We start from the raw sequence: 25,111 nt of genomic DNA, 5'->3' as shown, positions 1-25,111 counted from the left end.
GCGGGTCTCGAACCCGCGGGCTCAGGCAATCCACTCACCTCAGTCTCCCAAAGTGTGGGATTACAGGCTGAGCCACCGAGCCCGGCTGAAACAGTTTCTTTAGATAGCATCTGTTTCTGGTGAAGGTGCTGTGAACACTGTTAATGAATATTACATGAACTTCACTGATAAACAGCAGCAGAACTTGAGAGAATTGACTCTAGTTTTGAAAGAAGTTCTACTGTGAGTAAAATGCTATCAAACAGCATCACATGCTTCAGATAAATCTTTTGTGAAGGAAAGATTTCATAGATGCAGCAAACTTCACTGTTTTCTTATTTTAAGAAATTGTCACAACTGCCCCAACCTTGGCAACCATCACCCTGAACAGTCAGCAGCCATCCACATCAAGGCAAGACTTTCCACCAGCAAAACAATTATGACTGCCTGAAGGTTCAGGTGATCATTAACAATTTTTTTTTTACAATAAAGTATTTTTAATTAAGGTGTTTACATTTTAAAAGACATAATGCTATTACACATTTACTAGACTACAGGACAGTGTAAACATAACTTTCATATGCACTGGGAAACCAAGAAACTCGTGATTTATTTTATTGTGGTGACCTAGAACCAAGCCTGCAGTCTCTCCGAGGCAAATGTGCACCTCAGACAGGGCTCTTTTTTGGTGAGATTTTCCTTATTTTAAACCTGGATAAAGTCTATGGCTCTAAGAATCAAAGATCTGACCAGAATGAGGAAGAATTTTGCTGCCAGTTACTAGAAACTTCTATAAACTACTTGGATAGAAGATCCCAAGACAAACAATGGTAACAAAATTATCCTGCCATTTGCCTGGCACATTTGGAAACTTAATGCTGGAAAATTTGCAGAATTTAACCTGTATTTAGATATTTTATTCAAGATGCAGTTCTTAATCCTGTTAAGTTTATCTCTTTTCTAACCAACTTATAAGACTTTTAAATGAATCTCTGATCACTTATTTTTTCTTTTTAACTGTATTATATTTCGTTTTCCGTAGTACATGGGAAAAAAACTTGTTTTGAACTACTCATGTTGAATTTTTATTTTTCAATTTTTATTTATTTATTTTTGAGTTGGCGTCTCACTCTGTCATTCTGGCTGGAGTGCAGTGGCACACTCATGGCCATCTCAGCCTTGATCTTCTGGGCTCAGGCGATCCTTCCACCTCAGCCTTCTAAGTAGCTGGGACTACATTCATCCAGCTAATTTTTCGATTTATTGTAGAGGTGAGGTCTCGCCAAGTTGTCCAGGATGGTTTCGAACCCCTGGGTTCAGGCAATCCTCTCACCTTCACTTCCCAAAATGTAGGGATTACAGGCATGAGCCAAGAGCCATTGTGCCTGTCAAATTTTAAAAGTTAATGTATAAGATCACAGAAAACCCTGCTTCAATATGGGCAAGTGACATTAAGAAATGTACAAAGATGTAAATATTTAGGACCAAAAGATGTCAAAATTGCTTATAGAAGTAACTTGGAAAAAATCCATATGGCAAAAATCCATATGGTAAAGGTAGAACTGGAAGAAAATGGGGGAGATATCATTTCCTTTTTTAAAGAAACAAATATAGATGTATATATTTTTATATATTTAAAATGTTTTATTTTGCTCTATGTCAAGATCTTCATCTGTTCCTAAATACTTGACTATTTTTTATAGACCAGAAAAAAATGAAGTAGTTCTTAAATATTAGCAGATTATAGCTAATCTGTAGATTGACTATAGCCGATTGTAGCTAATTAGTAGATTTTCAATAAAAGTTTTAAAAGTCAAAAGTAAATGTTATGTTTTTGATAGTTGTCTGAATTAAAAATTCTTTGTAGTCAATATTTCAAATAATAATATTAAGTAATTTTACTAAATTACACTCACGTTTTTATGTTAAGTTTCTAAAGGAATGACTAGTTTAAATGAATAACAAATACTAAAAGAAAAAAGTCCTCTGAGACACACACATCAGTGAACCTCTCCTACCTCTGCAATTACCCACCTTCCAGCTTCATAATTTCTAGAGGTTAAAGAGCTCTCTTGAATCTCAGCTCTGATTGTTAATATTCTAAGGGGGAAGGAAAATAGCATCTGAGAAAGCTAAACCTGTCATCAGCAATAGTAGGAAGTTTAGTGGATTTACATAGAGAAATGTAGTTCTTAAATGTATCGGCCCAGGCTGAGGGCAGTGGCTCATGCCTGTAATCCTAGCACTTTGGGATGTGGAGGCAAGAGGATTGCCTGAGCCCAGGGTTTGAGATCAGCCTAGGCAACTTGGAGAGACCTCATCTCTACAATAAATCAAAAAATTAGCCGGGCATGGTGATGTGCCTCTAGTCCCAGCTACTCAGGAGAATGAGATGGGAGGATCACTTGAGTCCAGCAGTCTGAGGCTGTGGTGGCCATGATCATGCCACTGCACTCCAGCCTGGGCAAGAGTGAGACTCTGACTCAAACAAACAAACAAATAAATAAACACATTCATACACACATACACACAAACACACACACAAAATGTATAGACATTTATTAGCTTGAACAATAGAAATCCCAGTGGACAAATTAAAATGTAAAGTATTTGAAGAGCATGTTTCAGTGGGAAGAAGAAATAGCAAATCAGGTCATTGTTTCTTTTTATATTTTACTCTTCAATCTGAAGGACTTTATTAAACTTTAGTATTGACCCTTGTCATTCACAGATAAACATGGTCACATTTTAAAAACTTATACATGACACCAGATTAGAGCATAAACAGCCCTAAATGTTAAAACTTGTCAAATGTAAATAACTAGCCCTAAATGTTAAAACTTGTCAAATGTAAATAACTAGCCTTGTTATTTCCTTATGTAGAGCTTAGCCAGGCTTGGGATTTTTGTCAAATCAAACAAGCAAATTTTCATTTATTTTCTATCATATTTGCTTTTTTCCATTTATAGCTATTAGTTAACAAAATTAAGTCACAGATAAATATGGTAATATATATCTCTATATATCTTACTTGTGTTCATTTTTCTTACAGTGTCGTTTGAGAGTAGATGCTTGATTTAGAATATGACTCTGAAAACATCCACAACGGTGTATTTTAGAGATCTGGTATTTGTGAAATTACTGTTTTTCTTAGAATTAATTAGAATCAGATCAAGTTAATAAACTATCATTTTGAGTTAAAGATATACATTAATCTGTTTTTATTCTAGGCAGATTTTACCTTGCTGCTTCTTCCTCTTTTTTTTTATTCTGTAGTTCATTCAATAATCTTTGTAAAATCTTAGCATCAATTTCAGATTTATTCTCTAAATATATTTTATGAAATAAATATTTCCCTGAAATATAAAGAGAATAATATTATTTTTAAACCTTTAAAATGCAGTGAGATATAATTTGGAAATTAACACAAAATTATTTCTGCTTATATTCAAATATATTTTTCTTTAAATGTTTAAATAAAGCCCAGATTCTTTAAAATATTAAAATACCATCTAAAATACTTTTTAAAATGGTACATATTAGCACACCATAAATAAGACATGAAAAGTGTTAGCATATCATATTTTCCCTTGGAGACTCCCATTTTAAATATATCTCTTCAAGAGGTAAAGTTCAGAATAATTAAAATTTAGCTCTGCTATGTTTTTTTTTTTTTTTTTGAGTTGGAGTCTCACTCTGTCCCCAGACTGGAGTGCAGTGGCATGCTCCCAGCTACCGCAGCTTCCACCTGCTGGGCTCTGGCGATCCTTCCGCCTCAGCCTTCCAAGTAGCACTGGGGTAGGGAGGGGTCTCGAACCTGCGGGCTCAGGCAATCCACGTCTTGTCTTCCCAAAGTGCTGGAATTATAGGCTGAACCACCGAGCCCAGCCAGCTCTGCTATCTTAATGTTTCTAATTTTTAATACTTGAGGTAAAGAAGGACTAATAAATGGTCTTTGGTCTTACATATTGTTCACTTAGAAGTTATAGCTGCTGAGTGTGTGTGTGTGTGTGTGTGTGTGTGTGTGTGTGTGTGTGTGTGTGAAATCCTCAGCTTCAGAGAACAATGACAAGGGCCTGCTAGAATGTTCAGCGATCTAGCACTTAACCCTGGTCACTTCCTTGGTAGATGAAACCTCGTTTTATGTATCTCTAGGTCCTGCAGGGATTGCTGGGGTGATATTTGTAACTAGGTGGGGCAGAGAGTTATCCTTTCAATATTTAATTCAAAATATTATCAGCAACAAAACTTCGCTTTCAAATGTACATAATAAACATCTACCCACCACTGCTTTCTGTATCTGATAAGCAGATGACCAGATCAGGTACCAATCCTTTTTCGATTAAGACTACCCACAATTCTTTTACAATAGGGCAGTTATCCACAATCCATCCTCCATATTTAGTGGCACCAGAAAACCTCTTCTTGTTTTCTTCCGTCACCTGTGAAAAATGGCACACTGATGTTACTGTCACGGTACAACAAGTTAAGGATGCTACCTTGATGTGTAATTTTTGTGGATCTTAAACAAGATTTTTTTTGAGTTCTGACTTACAAAAGCAAAAAAAAATTTTTTTAAAAAGAGAAACCTAATTTTAAGGCAATAAAATGATGAGTTTTAAAAGTTAAGAATGGAGGCTGGCCACACTAGTGATTGCTGGTATTTTCAGTGACTCAAGAGGCTGAGTGGGAACTTGCTAGGGCCCAGGAATTGAAGGTCAGCCTGGGAATCACAGCAAGACAGCATCTCTAAAACAAAACAAAAAAATGTTAAGAATGAGAAGCAAAAGCCTTTATTAAACAAACTGCACATTTTTGCTATATATTATTCAATATCACAGAGTGAAAACATTGTGTCTTATATAACATTAAATCTTTGTCCAGATATTATCTGTTTCTTTGGGTTTGATTCCTAGAAGGTGTGTATTTAGGTCAAAGGGAATAAAGGAGTGAACATTTGAATCGCTTTTGTACACATTGCCATGATGCTGCCAGAAACATCTGTATGCATTTGCACTCTTCCTAACAGTGTTTGAAGGTGACTATGTCATTACAACCTCATTAGTGGTGATTATTTAAGAAAAAAATTTTGCCAATTAGGCAGGTAAAAATTGGATCTCATTATTTTAATTTTTATATTTTTCTCAAAACAGTAAACATTTTCTTTTTCTTTTTCTTTTTTTTTTTTTTGAGTTGGAGTCTCACTCTGTCACCCAGACTGGAGTGCAGTGGCCACTTCTGGCCACTGCAGCCTCGACCTGCTGGGCTCCGGCGATCCTTCCGCCTCAGCCTTCCAAGTAGCTGGAACTACAGGCACGCGCTACCACACCCAGCTAATTTTTGATTTATTGTAGAGATGAGGTCTCACCAAGTTGCCCAGGTGGGTTTCGAACCCGTGGGCTCAGGCAATCCATTCACCTCAGCCTCCCAAAGTGCTGGAATTACAGGCTTAGCCACCAAACCCGGCTAACAGTAAACATTTTCAATTAATAGTTTGTATTCTTCTTTGATGAAATATCTCCTTATATTTCTTGCCTATCTATCTACATCTCTATTTATGTCCCCAAAATATGAATCCTGCTTGAGGTACCTTTGGAATTATGTTCAGAATTCACTAATTTTTGAGTACTTGCTTTAATAGAAGCATATTTTTATATATGCTTATTTTAATAGAAGCATATTTTTATATATGATTATTTTAATAGAAGCATATTTTATATACCAGCCATTTTTTCATATAAGATATGTATGTATCATGCAATATGTATATTCAGGTTACGTATATAAAGACATGCATTTGCCAGGCTGGTGGCTCGCCTGTAATCCCGCGCCTCGGGAGGCTGAGGTGAGTGAATTGCCTGAGCCCGCGGGTTCGAGACCCGCCTGGCAACTTGGTGAGACCTCATCTCTACAATAAATCAAAAAATTAGCCGGGCGTGGTAGCGCACGCCTGTAGTTCCAGCTACTTGGAAGGCTTAGGCAGAAGGACCGCCGGAGCCCAGCAGGTCGAGGCTGCGGTGGCCAGGAGCAGCCACTGCACTCCAGTCTGGGAGACAGAGTGAGACTCCAACTCAAAAATAAAAATAAAAAAATAAAGACATGCATTTTATGCATACAATTTGATGACTTTTTACATAGTGCTGACATTATATCTGGTATTATAAGTAATCTAGAGATGATTTGAAGTATATAGGAGGATGTGCAGAGGTTATAATGCAAATACATATAAGTAGTATTTTATATAAGAAACTTGAGAAGCCATAGATTTTTTTTTTTAATCTGGGAGGATCCTGGGACTAATCCCCTGAGGAAACTGAGGAATGACTGTGTAGATATTTATGATCACAAATTAGAAGACTCAACACTGTGAAGATGGTAGTCTTCACCAAATTCATCTATAGATACAAGGCAATCCAATCAAAACTCCAGCAGAAGGGTGGGGGGGGGAGAGAAAATTGATAAGCTGATTCTTAAATTTATGTGGAGGTAAACAGAACGTATAATAGCTAAGATCATCTTGAAGAAGTAAGTAGAGGAAAACATATAGTGTGACACAGAGCAGGACTTAATGGCAGGAGAAACAAGATGTTGAGTGACTTACACTACCAGAACTCACAACATATGATAAAGCCACAGTAGTTAAAATGTGGGGCAGTGGCACAGACAGACAGACCAACAGAGCAGAACAAAAAGTCCTGAAAGAAGAAACTGTGGATATATGACTACCTGACTTAGAATAGTGGGGAAAAGAAGATCTTTTCAAAAACGGATGCTACAGTAACTAAACATCTAAACTGAAGAAAGTAAGTCTTGACTCTCACATTGTGGCTTTAATTTGTATTTTTCTGATGATGAGTAACATGGAGTACCTTTTCATGTACATATTGGCCATCTGAATATGTATTTTTTGACACACAAAAATTAGTTCAAAGTGAACCTTAGAACCAAATATGAAAAATAAAGCAAATTTTCCAGAAGAAAACCTGGAAGAATATATTCTTGACTTTGGGTAGGCAAACATTTCTGAAACAGAACATAAAAATCACTGACAACGAAAAAGAAAGTCAATAAATTTGACTTCATTAAAATTAACTCCTATTATTCAAAATAGAAGATATTTGTAAACAAAATCGCAAAATATTCAGTAAATAACTCATATTCAGAAGTCATAAAGAAGTATAAATTTTAAAAAGGAGACAATTCATTACCAAAAAAATCATGGTCACACAACTTGAACAGGTCCTTCAGAGAGGAGCTGTGGGGAGTCAGAGAGGCCGGTATAGCCCTGGGCTCGAGAACACCACCCAATGTTATAAAGTAGTTCTACACTTTCATATAATATAGACATTTTTTTCCTGGCCTGGCATGGTGGTTCACATCTGTAATCCCAGTATTTTGGGAGGCTAAGGTGGGAGGATAGCTTGAGCCCAGAAGTTCAAGACCAGCCTGGGCAGCATGGTGAGACCCTTGCTAACCAAAAACTAAAAATTAGCTGGGTGTGATGGCACACGCCTGTAGTCCCAGTTCTGTGGGAGTCTAAGGTGAGAGGATGACTTGAGCTCAGGAGGTCGAGGCTGAGGTGAGCCATGATGGTGCCACTGCACTTTAGTTTGGATGATAGAGTAAGACGCCAACTAAAAATATATATATTTCGCACAATAAAGTTAAATTAAAACACAGAGAAATATACAAGTTCACTGATAGTCTAAGAGATTTGTTCTGTCTTTGACTTTTGCTCTGAATACTTATCTGAGATCTCTGTACAAAATAGACCCACATGAATACTTTGTTCTTTATAAATGAACAAGAAATTTTCTGATTTGTTATTGATAGGATGTAACATTGGAGGATTTTTTTTCTCCTTTAGACAGATACACTACATGTGTCCACCCATCTCCCCTATGAACACATGCTCAAGGTGGTTGGATGCAATTAATTAACCAAGCAAAATTAGTCTCAGTCTATGATTAGCTCATAGGGGAAACCTCTAACTTTGGTACTGGCTTTAACATACACCATTTTTTAACCAACTGGACTAAACCAAAGACAATAAAAGTTAATGAAAAATTAATTTCAAAGGCATGAGAGTATATTGATCAAAATTGAAAATTTACCAAAGAGCATCAGCAATTGTTCATGGGAGTACTCAGCATGTAACAAAGTTGAATGCACAATGCACATGAATTTGAAAGCTACAGAGTTCAATACCATAAAATAAAACTCGAAAATAATGACACATATCCTAGATGAACATTCTTTTGGCTAAAGTTAAATCAGTGATAAAGATTACCAAGCTGAAAATTCTACCTCTCTGAGGACTTCCTCTAAGATTTCAGCATGTTTTTCATATGGCTGCTCAAAGTTCATGTCTTTTCTCGTTTTTACAGCCTCTTCAATCATGGACAGAACCTCTGGATGATTGGCAGTCACCTCTTCTATTGTGTCTTCTATTGAGACTAAAATAAAATAAGCTAATAAATTAATGCCACGAATACTTTAGTGGACAGTGTTATCTGCAATAAAATAGGACTGAAAACGTCTGACCCAAGAAACTATTATCTCTGTTACTGCAGCACGTGCAGGAATAAGGGAGGGAGAAGACTCGGGAAAGGGGATGTTAAGTCAGGAATCGCAGAACCACAATCAGCGCAGTGACTTAAGCCAAGCACCAGGACGAAAGAGAACAAAGCAGGAAGAAAGATGTGTCAGGCACGAGTCAAAACCCAGGGAGAAAGGTCGAGACCAGAGGACTCCCGGAGTCCAGCAGAAACACAAGCATCCAGGGAATGAGTCGGGAAACAGAAGGAATACTTGCAGTGACTAGCATGAGGCTACAGGGGGCGATGAAGGGACAGGAGGTAGGCAAGATTGAGGGCGGAGGGAAAAGTGGCACCGGCAGCCTTTCCAAGTGGCACACGTGATTCTTGCCCTCCCTGGTGCGGAAGTGTCTCGGTGCATGGCTGAGTTGGCTTTCAGGCTGCATGGAAATGTTCATTGGTATCTGCTCCTCCAGTGAGACAGGAGCTTGGCCACTCCATCTGACTCCTCGACCTCTGCCTTTGCAGTCGAGCATCTGAGCTGCCACCCCTGGGTTCCATCTTATCAGGTTCTCCCGCCAGAGCCTGATTGGTCCCATCCCAGAAAAGCCCAGAGGGTCTTCAGAAAGCAGCTGCCTGCTGCCCTTCTTGCCTGAAAGGATGATGACAGCCACTGTTTCTGGGGAACCAGAGCAGAAGATCAAGAAAGTGTGATCTTCCCGTGGCTGTGGAGTGGCAGGCAGAGTGACACAGGAACAGGCAGACAGACAGGCTGCATGTGCTGGAAGCTGCTAGTTGTCCACTTGACATCCACGCTCCTCTTTCTTAGTAACAGAAATCTGATTTTATCAAGGCCAGCAATGTGCCCAGCTAAAAAATAACATCTCCCAACTTCTCTTATGGCCTAGACAGCCAATAAGATGCAAGTAGAATGTGTGTGTGTGTGTGTGTGTGTGTGTGTGTGTGTGTGTGTGTGTCTTCCTTACACTCAGCTGACAGCTGAGGGGAGTGCCAGTTTTTGTTTTTTGCTTTTTCCTTCTTCCTGCGAGGTACACCGACATCACAGCTGGAGCTCCAGAAAACCATCTTGTGAGTTATTAGAGTGGCTAGGCGACAGGGATGCTGAGCAGAAAGATAGACCGTCTGTCTTTCAGTATTCCTTTTCATCAAAACATGTGTTCCTGCATGTTTAACTGTGTATAACAGAGTAGCCTTTAAGGTAGGGTAAGTTGGGTATTGATAATGCTATTTAAGACAAAGTCTTACATTTCTTCTTTTAAATGCTGAAGGAGCTGCATGTGTTTATTTTAGAGTCATAACCTGAGGGAACCAAATTACCCTCATATTACCTTACCTGTGTCTGAATGTACCTTCAGATCTTGACTTGTGTCTTGAGCCCTTCTTTTGAATGTGGATGTTTCACTGGTTTCTTTTCCATCTGTGAATAAAACATTATTAACATCTAAAGAACATTATCTAAGAAAAAGTAGGTGGAAGACTATGATAAGGAACCAGGACTCACATTCCCAATTTTTAATTAAAATAGCAACCATAACATTCAAGTGGGTAAACAGAAATATCTATCGCAGGGAAAGTGAAGATAATAACTTAACCTATAACAAAACCAGCAATAATTTCAGCTTTCAGTGAACCTACACTGAAACAAACCAAACCAAACCAAACCAAAACAAAACAAAACAAAACAGTGCTTTCCCTGAGGCAACCGACCCTGGACTCCTGGAAGTAAAAACCATGCTTATCTCAGAGACAAGGGGCAAGGAGGGTGTCTTTTAAATAAGATACTGGCAATATTGGCATTCCTCCAGCAGGAGTGGAGGCACTGATGCTGTCTCATTTGGGCTGCTCCTCTCAAAGAGCAGACAGTCTCGGGTGGAGCTCTCTTTGGGTGTTGGTGCTGGGAACCCCCACAGCAGCACAAAGGCGACACCCAGCAGCCACTTGATGGCCACGATTTTTCTGTATGGGGGGAATGGGGTCCTTCTGTGAAGGCTGTGTGTGTTGAGGGAGGAGTGCCCTCCATGAGTTCCTGACAGTCCCCAGTGCAGTTCTCACTAAGCTCGAAAGAAACCGCAGACAAACGCATCTGTCGGAATTTGTAGGAGAAATGAAACAGAAAAACAGCTCTATGTTATAGATAAATATAAAATACAAATGCACCCAAAAACTCAATACAAAAAGGCTGGATCAATTTTAAAAATATAAACACAAAAATAAATAAGTAGCTTTTTAAGCCTAAAAGTGACAGGAGAAATTAACAAAGAGAAACTAATGATCTGACTGCAAAAATATGAAAAATGCCTTTACTTCAAAAACAGTAAGCTGACTTAGAAGACAAACCACCCAATTTAAAAAATGTATGAAAAATAAGAAAGTAATATAGAAAGTTTGTGCAAGATGATAATTTAGAAAAATGGGCAAAAGACAAAAATGGTCACCTCAGGAAAGAAGAAATATAAATGGTTAACAAATATCAAAATACACTTCAGAAGTAAAAATTAAAATAAGAGACATTAATCTATATATGATCTAACATATATTTAAACATGTTTATTAATCTAGTGATTCCTTAGTAATCCCTAGTAATTGTAGGGAAATTGAGCAGTAACTTAAAATGAAGGTTAAAATATTTCCTAATGAAGTAATATAATCAAATGGTACATTATAAGTTAAAAAAAAGTAAAAATAGTTTATAGCTTTTATGTAATGTTATATTACATATAATATATAATGTAATAATACTATATGCCCTCAATTCTGTTCAAATATGAGTAGAAAAAATTTATAAGGGTAAAAAGTACAATGGGTAAATGATAAAATTTCACAGCTAAAATTGCTGGCTTAAGATGCTCTGATTGACCTGGTGCGGTAGCTCGCACCCACCAAAATATTGATCCCAGTATTTTGATAGGCTGAGGCAGGAGGATGGCTTGAGGGCAGGAGTTGGAGATTAGCCTGGCTAACATTGCAAAACCCTGTCTCTACAAAAATAAAAATAAAAATAAATTAGCCAGGCATGGTGGTGCATGCCTGTAGCCTTAGCTACTCAGAAGGCTGAGGTGGGAGGATAGCTTCCATACAGGAGTTCAAGGTTATAGTGAATTATGATCGTGCCACTGCACTCCAACCTGGGCGACAGAATGAGACCTAATAAGGTGCTTTGATTCCAATACATTAAAAGAAGCAGAGAGTTTTTAAGAAAAACATGTATAATTCTTATAATTATATAAGATTATACACATTCTTTATATATTTAACATTCTTTTTTTTTTTTTGAGTTGGAGTCTCACTCTGTCACCCAGGCTAGAGTGCAGCGGCAAGCTCACGGTCACCGTAGCCTTGACCTGCCAGGTTCAGGCGATCCTTCCACTTCAGCCTTTCAAGTAGCTGGAACTACAGGCATGTACCATCATGCCTAGATAATTTTTCTTGATTTAGTTTAGAGATGAGGTCTCGCCAAGCTGCCCAGGCTGGTTTCGAATTCATAGGCTCAGGCAATCCTCTCACCTCGTGCTCCCAAAGTGCTGGGATTAAAGGCATGAGCCACCACGCCCAGCCTATAATTAACATTCTTTATAATTCTTTAAAAAAATTTATAAGGGTAAATAGCACAATGGACAAATGATAAAATTAACACAGCTAAAATTGCTTTTTTAAAAAGAAAGAATTATAGTTATTATGCTTGTATTATGTTTGGAAACATTTAAAAGTTTTTCTTTGGGCTCCAATTGCGTTTGACTCCCCCCCATTCTCTTTGTTTTCTTCAGTTTACTAAATCTATTTTGGTTTTCTAGCTGTTCAGTTTAAATCTATAAGAAAGAAGTTTGCTTTTGTTCTGAAACTTCCAATTTTTTTTTTGTAATTTTAAGTTTCAATATAAACATGATCAAATATGAAATAAGTGAAAACAAAATCCATAAGCATGGCATTAGCAATTCACTTTGTTACCATCTTTAGCAGCTTGATCAGAGAGGATACTTCCTGATTTTGTTTTGGTTTCTTCAGTGTCTACTAATGAGTTGTCTCTTTGGGAGCCTTGGGCGGACACTGCAGTGAAAGAATAATATACTTTATAAGTCAGTCTCTTTGTATCAGGAATGATCTGGTCAATAATTCGGCAATATATCTCTTTACCGTTTTCACTAGTTGAAGAGCGTGTGTCCTCTGAGCTTTTATACATGTCCTTTGGGAAGTCTTCAGACTTCTTCTTTTCATATTGTCTTTGAAATTCTCTTAAAGCTATCTCTGCTGAAATATAATAATCGGCAGTGTGAGCAAAAGGTACCTGGGGGCAGGTAGGCAGGTAGAGTAAAAGCCCCTGCTTTAAAGTTGGACAGTCTTAGGTTTGAGTTCTGTCACTTCAGAGCTGGGTGACTTTGGTAAGTGATATCAGTTTCAATTCCTAATGAGGGTCGTATAAACTTAAGGCATGGCTGTGAAGACAGAATGAGGTAACAAATGGAAACACTTTTTTTTTTTTTTGCATTGGAGTCTCACTCTGTCACCATATCTTTAAAATAAAATAAATTTTTAAAAAGTTCAGATCTCCAGTAAAATTATGGCTAATTTATTAATTGTTATTTGTAACACTGACTCACGATTTGGGGGGGAAAAGAACTTAGATACCCAACACAAATTTATTATAATAATTATAAAAATGCATTATTTAAAAATAAGTGAATGTAATTTTGCATATACCATAGGATCACAACTAATCATTACAAATATAAATAGAAAATAAGACCAGGTGCGGTGGCTCATGCCTATAATCCCAGCACTTTGGGAGGCCGAGATGAGAGCCCACGGGTTCCAGACCAGCCTGAGCCCACGGGTTCCAGACCAGCCTGGGCAACTTGATGAGACCTCATCTCTACAATAAATCAAAAAATTAGCTGGGCATGTGCAGGGGGCCAGCCCCTGCAGAGATCGGAGGTCCCTGGTAGGAAAGACGGCATCGTGATTAAACTGGAGGGATAGATATTAGAAAGAAGAAAGAGACTGGATAACTGATCAAAGATTAAACAGAAGTCATTTAATGTGACAAACCGTAAGCCTTTTATGCTAAAGTTTCCCGGGCAAAATCACAAGACTTTCATGTGAACACAAAGCCAAGTGGGTGAGGGGCACTCCCCCTCTACCCTCCAGATGTTTCCTCAGGCATGAGGAAGAACAATCCCCAAATTATCTTACTGTTCCTAATGCTTGGTTAATGTTCCTCAAAAATAATGCAACAATCTCCACTAGCATCATGATGTTCTAATAATCAATAACTTCTAAAGCTTATGCGTATACAACATCTAAAACAACTAACTTAAATCCTATTACCTTTTCTATTCTATGCTAATTCTACCTACACTATGGAAACTCTTAATAATAGCTCAAGCCAATTCCTAAAGAATGTGGCTCAGTCCAAAGATCACGCTGGGCCATTTCTAGGAACAATTGATTATAAGCTCTTAGCAAAATGGCTACTCTAAAATCTTACATATCTATCATAACTTCTATAAAAGTTTCTAATTAAATCCCAAAGTATCATGTTCGAACTATCATAATTCCCTGACATTGGCATAATCTATTCTACAATACTTTCTATGAATAAAATAAGTTCAACTTCTATAATGAATAGAGAAAAACCCTATACTAATTGTTAGCTAAAACCGGTTCAAAAGAATGTGGCCCGGTCCAAAGTACATGCTGGGCTCTTAAGAATGTGGCCCAGGCTGGGTTCGGTGGCTCAGCCTGTAATCCCAGTACTTTGGGAGGCCGAGGTGAGCGAACTGCCTGAACCCGTGGGTTTGAGACCCGCCTGGGCAACTTGGTGAGACCTCATCTCTACAATAAATCAAAAAATCAGCTGGGCGTGGTAGCGCGCGCCTGTAGTTCCAACTACTTGGAAGGCTGAGGTGGAAGGATCACCGGAGCCCAGCAGGTCGAGGCTGCGGTGCAGGAGCGGCCACTGCACTCCAGTCTGGGTGACAGAGTGAGACTCCAACTCAAAAAAAAAACAAAAAGAATGTGGCCCAGTCCAAAGTTCGTACTGGGCCATTTCTTGTGACTACAGATAATCATCTATACCACCTAAAGCTGAAAACAGCTCTCCATATGTATATACTAATTCTACAAATATATTTTTGAATCTTATAAAGAAGCTTGTACCGTATTGAAGGCTCCCAAATGTGACCTGAGTTTGAATTTTATCTAATACCTAAGCCGAAACTGCAGTTCGTGGGAAACAGGAACAATGAGTTTCTAGAGTTAGCCATGTCTGTCACAGTCACAGAGTCTTCAGCTTAGGTCAGCAGAGATCCTTTTGGCTGAGTGTGCCAAATAAAGAAAGGGAGAAGGGAATGGGGTCAATAGCTCCCAAACGCATCCTAGTGGTCTTGGGGTCCATGGCCCTCCCTGATCCCTAATGCTCAGTGGGCCTCTGTGGCCGGCTCCCAACAGGCATGGGAGTACATGCCTGCAGTTCCAACTACTTGTAAGGTTGAGGCAGAAGGATCACCTGAACCCAGCAGGTCAAGGCTGCGGTGGCCATGAGTGTGCCACTGCACTCCAGCTTGGCCGACAAGAGTGAGACTCCAACTCAAAAAAATTAAAATAAAATAAAATGGATGGAGAACACATGAAATTTTAAAAGTGGTTCTCTCTGGGAGTAAGTGTAGTGAGTGTTCCTTGTATCTTGAGTTTTCCAATTTTCTGAGCTCACTGAAGAAACATAGAGAACACCAACATTGATTTGAACCCTAATCACTTGTGGGCTGTCAATGTTATTATACATAAGCCCTCTAAGCCTGAGTTTCTTCCTCTACTAGAAATGGAGATAATATCTGCCTCGCAGGCCTGTCTGAAGGTTCAACAGGATAACACATGCAACACAGTTACATAGTCCCAGCTTGGAGGAGGTGCCCCATAAATATTAGCTACTACTATTGTAATGAGAACAATATAGTTAGGAAAAGGCTATTTGGAATAGAGGCACTGATGGCCACATCAGGTGACCGTGTACTGCCATAGCTTCTGGGAATCCAAACAGTGGTGACTGAATCTGGCTAAAATGCTGGAGCTAATCCCAGATTTAGGAGCTGAATTTTTGAAAGTGAGGATGGTCCTATGTAGTGTACAGGAAATGCTGCCTTAAGGGAATTCCTTCAAGAGGAGATGTTTAGATGAAGCTACTTTCGCATGTTCTAACCTGACTAGTTACAGGGCTACCAACTAGAGCTATAAAGTCTCCCAAAACCAATCAGTGAATTTCAAAAGTAGCCAGAAATGATAATTCTCATTTTTCCTGGAGAAAAACAGAAATAAAAAAAGAAAAACTCTGCATCTATTCTAAAATATGTGCTCAACAGTCAGTGAGATACAGGAGGAGGCAGAATGATTAGGAGAGAGAACACTGAACTTTGGAGACAAGGGTTCAAGTCTCAACTGTAAGACCAGCTGGGGGATTTTCAGGGAGTCACTTAACCTGCATGAGCCTTCATTTCCTCATCTATAGAATTATTGTGTTAATTGATCACCCAGGCTTCCTCCAGGACACTGTATTATAACCTTTTGAATTTTTTATTTTATGTGGGGTAAAATTCAGGGTTAGGTATACAAATGTTCATTATGCAGGTACCCTTGTTGATGAGGTGTGCCTCCCTCCCCTGACTTTTAAATTTGAAATGAACATTTCCCAAATAGAAAGAGTTCGTTGCAATCAAGGCTGACATATAAGTCTAAAGCCACCAGCACAACAAACTCTATAAGGTGAATTGTTGTTTTTGTTGTTCTAATAATTGTTATAAGTAAAGGTAAAAATATTGTCCAGTCTGCCCAGTGAGTAGAAAAAAGTAAAGAAATCCAAATTTGGAAGTTTCTTCTGATTCCTTTCCTCAGATGTCCAGAATTGAATTTTTTCTCTGCATATGAATCAGTTTATGTATAGTCATCTTCCAATGATTTATTTTACTTTATCTTATTTTTATTTTTCAAACCCATCCTAAAGACAGGACTTCCAACCAGTGGTCAAGAGACCATAATGCATAGGTGTTAAGATGAGCTAAACAAAGTCCTTGTCCTCAAGCAGCCAGGCTTAATTGTTTACTTAAATGGAAAACACACATTCTCTTTTTTTTGAGTCAGAGTCTCACTCTGTCGCTCAGGCTGGAGTGCAGTGGCATGCTCACGGCTACCACAGCCTTCACCTGTGGGCTCAGGTGATCCTTCTGCCTCAGCCTCCCGAGTAGCTGGGACTACAAGTGTGTGCCACCAAGTCCAGCTAATGTTTTTACTTACCATAGAGACGAGGTCTTGCCAAGTTGCACAGGCTGGTCTTGAACCCCTGGGCTCAGGCAATCCTCTCACCTCGGCCTCCTAAAGTACTGGGATTATAGGTATGAGCACTGTGCCCAGCTGAAAACACACAGTTTTAAAAGATGGCTCACCTTGTTTTTTAGCCTGTAGTTCTATGAGAAGTTTTTCTCTCACAGCTTTAATAGCTGCTTCAGTGGCCTCAGCAATATTATTTTCTATTAAAGTTTCACGTGCTTTATCAAAACGTGGCTGAACAAATTTGGCATAGTCAACTACCTGCAAAGAATATTTGAGAAAATCAATATAAGCGCAAGTTATTGTGACCATTAGACACACTGTTTATATATCTATATCTCTATTTATGTTCCCAAAATATTAATACTTCTTGAGGTACCTTTGGAATTATGTTCAGAATTTACTGATTTTGAGTACTCGCTTACTAGAAGCATATTTTTATATATGCTTTTTTTTTTTTTGAGTTGGAGTCTCACTTGGTCGCCCAGACTGGAGTGCAGTGGCCGCTCCTGGCCACCGCAGCCTCGCCTGCTGGGCTCTGGCGATCCTTCCACCTCAGCCTTCCGAGTAGCCGGAATTACAGGCATGCACTACCACGCCCGGCTGATTTTTTGATTTATTGTAGAGATGAGGTCTCGCTGCCCAGGTGAGTCTCGAACCCGCGGGCTCAGGCAATCCACTCACCTCAGCCTCCCAAAGGCGCGGGATTACAGGCTGAACCACCGAGCCCAGCTTATATATGCTTATTTTAATAGAAGCACATTTTTATACATCAGCCATATTTTTCATGTAAAAAAATATATATGTATGTATGTATGTATCATGTAATATGTATATTCAGGTGACATATTTTTTGGCTTAGAAATTAAAACATTTACATATATTTTTTAAATCAACTTTTTATGTATAATTTACATGCAATAAAAGTCACACATTCTAAGCATACAGTTTGACGACTTTATACAAATATGTACATATAGAACCACCACAATCAAGATACAGGACTTTTTTTTTTTTTTGAGTTGAGGTCTTTTTTCAGTGGAGTGCAGTGGCACGATCATGGCTCATGGAAGCCTCAACCTTCTGGGCTCTGGTGATCCCTCTGCCTCAACCTCCCGAGTAGCTGGGACTATAGGTGCATGCCACCATGCACAGTTAATTTTTTGATTTTTGTAGAGATGAGGTCTCCCTATGTTTCCCAAGCTGGTCTCGAATTCCTGAGCTCAAGTGATCCTCCTGCCTTGGCCTCCCAAAGTACTGGGATGACAGGCATGAGCCAAATTTCCTGATGCTCCTTTGCTGCCAATCCCTCTCCCTACCACATTCTGCAGCTTTCATTCCTGACCCCTGACAGCCACTTTTGGCTTTCTGCCACTATAGATTAGTTCTGTCTTTTCTAGAATTTCATACAAATGGAATCATCCCGTGTGTGATCTTTTTCAGACTTTCCTCCTTAGTAGAATGTTTCTGAGACTCAGCATTGCTACTGCAGGCATCCTTTTTCATTGTTGAGTGGTATTTCATTCTCTGATTCTCCCCGTCTTGTATCCATTCATTCATTGATAAGTATTTGACCTGTGTCTAGGCTTTGCTATTATGGATAAGGAGGTGATGAACATTTGTACAGAAGTCTTTTTGTGGACACATGTTTCTATTTCTCTCGGGTAAATATCCAGGTGTAGAATTACTGGGCCATACAGTAAGTATACACTTGACTTTAAAAGAAACCATCAAACTGTTTCTGAAATAGTTGGACTATTTTACATCCCTACCAGCACTGTATGAAGGATAGTTTCTTTTCCGTGTCACTAACAGTTTTGTGAATCTTTATTATTTTATTTTTTGAGTCAGGGTCTCAATCTATTGCCCAGGCTGGAGTGCAGTGGCATGATCACAGCTCACCACAACCTCAACCTTCCGGGCTCAGACGATTTTCCCACTTCAGCCTCTCAAGTAGCTGAGAAAACAGGTAGTTGCCACCATACCTGACTAATTTTTAATTTTTTTTTTTTTTTGTAGAGATGAGATCTCATTATGTTGCTCATGCTGGTCTTAAACTCCTGGGATCCAGCAATTCTTCCTTTGTGGCCTCCCAAAGTGCTGAGACTATAGGCACGAGTAACTGTGTCTGACTGAATCTTTTAAAGTTTAGTCATTCTAGTGGATGTAAGGAAGTCTCTCGTTGTAGTTTAAATTTAAGTTTACATTTTCCTAATTACTAATAATTTTGAATTTCTTTTTATGTGTTTATTGATCATTCACTTTTCTTTTCTTTTCTTTTTTTTTATCTCCCCAGAAGGGGCGCACCGTTCCTGGAAGTACTGCAATACCAGGTCGATGCATGGAGTGGACGGAGCAAGCTCCTATTTCATCTCCTAATTCCAAAAATCCATTTAATATATTATCCTCAGATAAAGGACGTATCAGAACAGATGCTACACTTGATCTTAGCCAAAAGGACAAGAAGCAATCATTTACTTTTCTTTTAAAGCATATGTCCAACTTTTGCCTATTTTAAAAATTGTCTTAGAATTCTCCATATGTTCTTGATATAAGTCCTTTTTCAGATAATAGACTTTATTCTGAACGTTAGGATCTTAGACCTGGGTTTCTATATACCTTTTAATTAATATTTCCAGATCCTTAGATTCCTTTCTTTTTCCCTTCAATGGGCTTACGTTGTTTTATTCTATGCCAATAAATCTTTATTTACATCATCAGTTTTTTTTTTTTTGTTGTTTGTTTTTTTTTTTTGAGTTGGAGTCTCACTCTGTCACCCAGACTGGAGTGCAGTGGCCGCTCCCGGCCACCGCAGCCTCGACCTGCTGGGCTCCAGCGATCCTTCCGCCTCAGCCTTCCGAGTAGCCGGAATTACAGGCGTGCGCTACCATGCCCGGCTGATTTTTTGATTTATTGTAGAGATGAGGTCTTGCTGCCCAGGCGGGTCTCGAACCCGCGGGCTCAGGCAATCCGCTCACCTCAGCCTCCCAAAGGCGCAGGATTACAGGCTGAGCCACCGAGCCCAGCACATCATCAGTTTTTGATGGGTGCTCATTACTGCATTAGATGAATATATTACACATTATTTAACTAAAATACCAATATATATTATATATAGTATGTCTCTATATATTATATGCTATATATTTAAGTATACATGCTTTTGCTACTATAAGCTAGGCTATGATGAACACAATTATGTACATATATTTGTCTGATAGGTCCTTTAGAAAAATCTATAAAATAGAGTTGATAGTTCAAAGGCTATGCATGGATCTTAGACTTGCACATGTTTTTCTAACCTCTTTGTCTAATGGTCTGGTCTTCCTTGGCTTATGCCTTCATGAACTTTCCCTTCCCCACCATCTTAGGGTTTACTTCCCCTCTCCCCTGCCATGGGACCCTGTTTCTTCTGAATTCCATGTTTCCCTCTTGGTTTAAGCCCCCATTTTGATGAACCACATCCTCTAACTTCCTGAAAAAGAATACTTGAGAGGTAGTTTTTATGTGTGACTGAAAATGCCCTCATTCTATCATCAGACTTGATTATAAAATTCTGGGCTATAAATCATCCCCTCAAAGAATTATCTTCTGACTTCCAGAGTTGCCATTGAGAAGTGCCATGCTATTTTGATTTTTCAGTCTTGTGTGTGACCTAGTTTTTAAATTTTTTTTTTTTTGAGTCAGAGTTTCACTCTGTTGCCCAGGTTAGAGTGCAGTGGCACACTCATGGCCACCACAGCCTCGACCTCCTGGCTCAGGTGATCCTTCTGCCTTAGCTTTCCAAGTAGCTGGAACCACAGGCATGTGCCACCATGCCCAGCTAATTTTTTAAAAATTATTATTTATTGTAGAGATGAGGTCTTACCAAATTGCCCAGGCTGGTCTTGAACCCCTGGGCTTAGGCAATCCTTTCACCTCTGCCTCCCAAAGTGCTGGGATTTCAGGTATGGGCCACTGTGCCCAGCCATGACCTAGTTTTTCTCTCCAGTTTTCTAGAGGTTTATGTTTCCAGAAGTTTCTGGATCTTTGCTCCCATTGTCCTACATTCAAAAGTGATGAGCCGGGTGCTCTTTGGGAGGCGGAGGTGAGAGGATTGCCTGGGCCCAGGGACTTGAAACCAGCCTGGACAACTTGACAAGACCCCTTCTTTTCAATAAATAAAAAATGAGCTAGGTGTGGTGGTGCATGCCTGTAGTTCCAGCTACTTGGAAGGCAGAGGCAGAAGGATCACCTGAGCCCAGCAGGTCGAGGCTGAGGTGGCCATGAGGGTGCCACTGCACTCCTGGGTGACAGAGTGAGACTTTGACTCAAAAAAAAAAAGTGATGTGCTTTAGCGTGAGTCATTTCCATTAATTGTACTGGGTATTTGCTGGGTCATTGCAATTTGGAAGCTCGTCCTTCAATCTAGGAAATATTAACAGGCATCTGGGGTGCTGGCAGCATTTCTTCTTGGGTGGTGGTTATATGGGGTTTCATCGTGGGATAACTCAGGGCTCCACTTCTCTGTATTTTTGTCATATTTTACAATTAAAAACTTAAAAGTAAGTAGAAAATGTCACTCCTGTGCTTAAAAGAATTCAGCTGCACTTTGAACAGCTTCAAGCTCCTTCCATGACCTGGACTGCTCTGTGCCTTCAGCCATCATCTCATGCCACTCTTCCCACAGCCAGCACTCAAGCGACAATGGCCTCCTTAGAATTCCTCCACACACCAGTTTCTCATTGAATCCTCCGGCTCTGCCTTCAGCTCATCTCCCAAATCTGCCTATTTCTTACCACCTTCACTGCTATCACTCTGGTCCAAGCCAAAGATAATTTCTTTTCATTTACTGAGAGCAGAGAGCAAGGTCATGCGGGCGGGGATGGGGAAGAGGTCAATATGTTGGACGCATCGTCATTGTAGATACTGAAATCACCAAGAACTAGGACAGGTGAGGAGAGTGAGAATGAGCCAGGAGGAGTGGCACTCAGGAAACAGAAGGCGAGTGGAACCCAGAAAGGTAGTAGGTGACACAGTCTGGATGACATGACATTCAAATACAGTGGCTTGTGGGAAGCAGGGAAGGGGCTTGGTCCGGAAAAGCAATAAACGGCAAGAAGGATGTCTTCCCCACACCAAGCCCAGAGGAAAACGGTCCAACTGACATTGTAAAACTTTAAAAAATTGAGTACAAAAAAATTTACACATTATAATAAAGTATAGACTGATGGATAGATAGATAATTACCTTTCCTTTGTAGTTTTCTGCAAGCAAGTTGCTAAGTGTTGTTTTCCCTGAATACGGAGGTCCAAATATGAATACTTTACATGGTGGAGCTGGCATGGGTGGGAGCAGGTAGGGACGTGGGTTCAATAAAAATGGTTTTAATGCTTCTTCGGATGAAAGACAGTATATTTTACCTAGAAAACTTAAAATATGCCATAATAATAAACAACTACAAAGATGCATGGGCATGTTTTAAAATTAAGTTCTGAAAACCTGACTTACCTCACAGAAAAATCTGGTGATCCTGAATAAATGTTTCCTTCTTTTAAACTCACAGGGCATATCTGTCCCCATTTGCTTCTCTGCCACCTATATCTTGGTGCGAGAAGTTTATAAGATGCAAGGGTACGTAACAGTTCATCCTGGGAATCGCAAACATAGGAAAATGTGAGCATAAGTTTTGTGAAATTAGCAGTAGTATTTTATTTCTTATTTAATAGGGCTTTACTACTTAAGAAATAATTTGAAAAGTAAGTTTTGGCTTTTTTCTTAATTGCAACATTCTGTACTGGTCCCAGATTTAATAAGACTAGTTTTCATTTCTGTTAAAAAACAAAAACCCTCAATCTTTAAATTGTACTGAAAAGTTTCTATCATATGGTAGAATGAACATAAGGGCATTTCCTTCCTCCCTCCCTCCCTACCTTCCTTTCTCCCTTCCTTCCTTCCTTTTTTGTTTTCGAGTCAAGGTCTCACTCTGTCCCCCAGGTTGGAGTGCAATAGCTCACCACAGCCTCAAACTCCTGGGCTCAGGTGATCCTTCTGCCTCATCCTCCTGAGTATCTGGCACTACAGGCACATGCCTCCACTCAGCTAATATTTTGATTTTTTTTTAACAACAAGTTCTGCTATGTTGCCCAGGCTGGTCTCAAAATCCTGGGCTCAGGTGATCCTTCTGCCTCAGCCTCCTGAGTAGATGGGACTACAGGTGCATGCCTCCATGCCCAGCTAATATTTTGATTGTTTTGTAGCAACAAGACCTGCTATGTTGCCCAGCCTGGTCTCAAATTCCTGGGTTCAAGCGATCCTCCCACCCCGGTCTCCCAAAGTGCTCGGACTACAGGTATGAGCCATCGTGCCCAGCCTCTAAGGACAAATATTCTAGCTGGGAAAATTCCAGATGGTTTTATGGCTTCTTTTTACTTTTCCTCCAGTGATGACCTAGAAGAAGGGCCCTCAGTACACGGTTTATTTTTCCCATTTCTGGGCTGACTAGGCCCACCTTTTTTCCTCTTTAGCCCCAGTTCATATAACAAAGGTCCCAGGACATATTCCAGCTATGCTGACCTGCTAAGATCTATGGATTATAAGATATGGGATAACAAAATGACCTCTTTACTCAAAGATTATTTTATTTGAATTCTAGCTATTTTATGATCCTGATTTTTTTTTTTGAAAAATTTCTGTTCATGTAGGTGAAACTAAACTTCTCAGAATAGATCAAATCATCCAATGAAAAGTCTTTGTGGCCCTTTTGACAGTTAGCAGCTATCATGTGATCGCCATCAAGCCTACCATATATCAGTGTCAGGAACACAGCAGTTACTCAGAAAAACTGGTTGAATGACTAAAGGAATGAATGAGTGCTTATAGAGTTGAGATCTTTTATTTCTTTGTTTTCCTTGGAGATGTAAAAATGAACTTGGGTTTCTTTCTTTTTCATTATTCTTGTGATTAATTGTTCTGATTTTATTGTTTTTCATTATTCTTGTGATTAATTGTTCTGATTTTATTGTTTTTCTTTATTTCAAAACTTTTGTTGTATTTAGTGTCTAAAAGAATATTGTGCTAACATGGCAGCTTCTTCCCAGAAGTCAAATTCATTTTGATATAAGGTGTCCTGAAATTCTTTTTAAGCCTTGAAAGAATACAAATTAAGGTCACAACATGTATCAGAAAGGTAGAATTTCAAACAGTTAAATATAACTTACATTTTCCGTTGTATCATTAACTTCTTCCTCCGCACTCTGAAGTTTGGTTATAACAGCTGCTCTTCTTAAGTTCAGATATTTAAGTCGATCCATAACTATCTAAATTTAAAGAATAAATGTTTAAATACACTGGCATTGGATTATCTCAAGCATCCTAAAACAGTGATGGGCTCATGGTTCAAGCCCATGCTCTCCCTGAAAGACTCACTAGAATCCTTGCTGGCTTCTTCTTGGCTTCTGGTGGTTTGTTGACAAACTTTATGAATTTCTTGGCTTGTAGGAGGGGGAACCCCAAAAGAACTGGAATTATCCTTTGGAGGGCGGGCCCCCTGTAGTACAGGTTTCCTCAGCTAGGTGATTGTTCTAGAAACCCATCAGCTTCTATGTACCAGCTAGCTTTGTTGTGAAAGGCTGTGTTCGGCTTCAGTGAATTTTTTTGGAAATTCTTTCAATGCATCTGCTCATTTCATGATGGATGATTTACACCACACGGATTGTTCAGCAGTTTTTGACCCAAACCAGCATGATCCCTGTGCCCTATCCTCCTTAATCACCCAGACTCACCCAAGCAACATTTTTTTGTTTCCCTGATGACAAAAATCCTAAAGTGGAAATGTTTTGCCAATGTGGAAGAGGTGAAACCAAAATATGGCAGAAGCACTAAAAGGCATCAAAATTGACAATTTCAAAACTGTTTTGAGCAGTGGAAAAAGTGTCTTGATGGGTGTATTGCATTCAATGGGGAGTATTTTGAAGGTGACTGAAGTTTAAACATGTCAGAATCAATACACAGTTGTTTACAAATAAATAAATTCCATTTTTGGGGGGGTCCCTCCCCCATATATATGCCACTGAAGTCTCTACCTGTGGTGTCACAGAGTCATCTTTCCCTGTGTGTCTGAGTCTCTTTCCCTAATCCAATCAGGATTAGGGCCCATCCTGATTCAGTATTACCTCTTCCCAACTGGGTTACATATGCAAAGACTTTATTTCCAGATAAGGTCACATTTGCAGGTATTGGTGTAAGGACTACATCATGTCTTTTTAACCCATAACAGTCTG

The 25,111-nt window shown here is 39.3% G+C and overlaps 1 protein-coding gene across 1 annotated transcript in view; it reads right to left on the bottom strand.

Annotated features, from left to right (window-relative positions):
• LOC103271570 (adenylate kinase 9-like) overlaps positions 1-25,111 on the bottom strand; it is a 77,638-nt gene that overhangs the window by 18,091 nt on the left and 34,436 nt on the right. The window contains exons 10-19 of the mRNA XM_008069038.2: positions 24,050-24,148; positions 22,341-22,480; positions 22,080-22,260; positions 16,967-17,111; positions 12,669-12,782; positions 12,483-12,581; positions 9,871-9,954; positions 8,287-8,435; positions 4,265-4,421; positions 3,221-3,335 (exon numbers count right to left, since the gene is read on the bottom strand). Of these exons, the coding sequence (XP_008067229.1) occupies positions 3,221-3,335; positions 4,265-4,421; positions 8,287-8,435; positions 9,871-9,954; positions 12,483-12,581; positions 12,669-12,782; positions 16,967-17,111; positions 22,080-22,260; positions 22,341-22,480; positions 24,050-24,148 (1,283 nt within the window). The remainder of the gene's footprint in view (positions 1-3,220; positions 3,336-4,264; positions 4,422-8,286; positions 8,436-9,870; positions 9,955-12,482; positions 12,582-12,668; positions 12,783-16,966; positions 17,112-22,079; positions 22,261-22,340; positions 22,481-24,049; positions 24,149-25,111) is intronic.

Source organism: Carlito syrichta, unplaced genomic scaffold, assembly GCF_000164805.1.
Source record: "Carlito syrichta isolate Samal-C Ts95f unplaced genomic scaffold, Tarsius_syrichta-2.0.1 Scaffold311768, whole genome shotgun sequence".
Taxonomy (NCBI): Eukaryota; Metazoa; Chordata; class Mammalia; order Primates; family Tarsiidae; genus Carlito; species Carlito syrichta.
The sequence above is the reverse complement of the archived record's forward strand: the minus strand, read 5'-3'. Positions and strand labels throughout refer to the sequence as shown.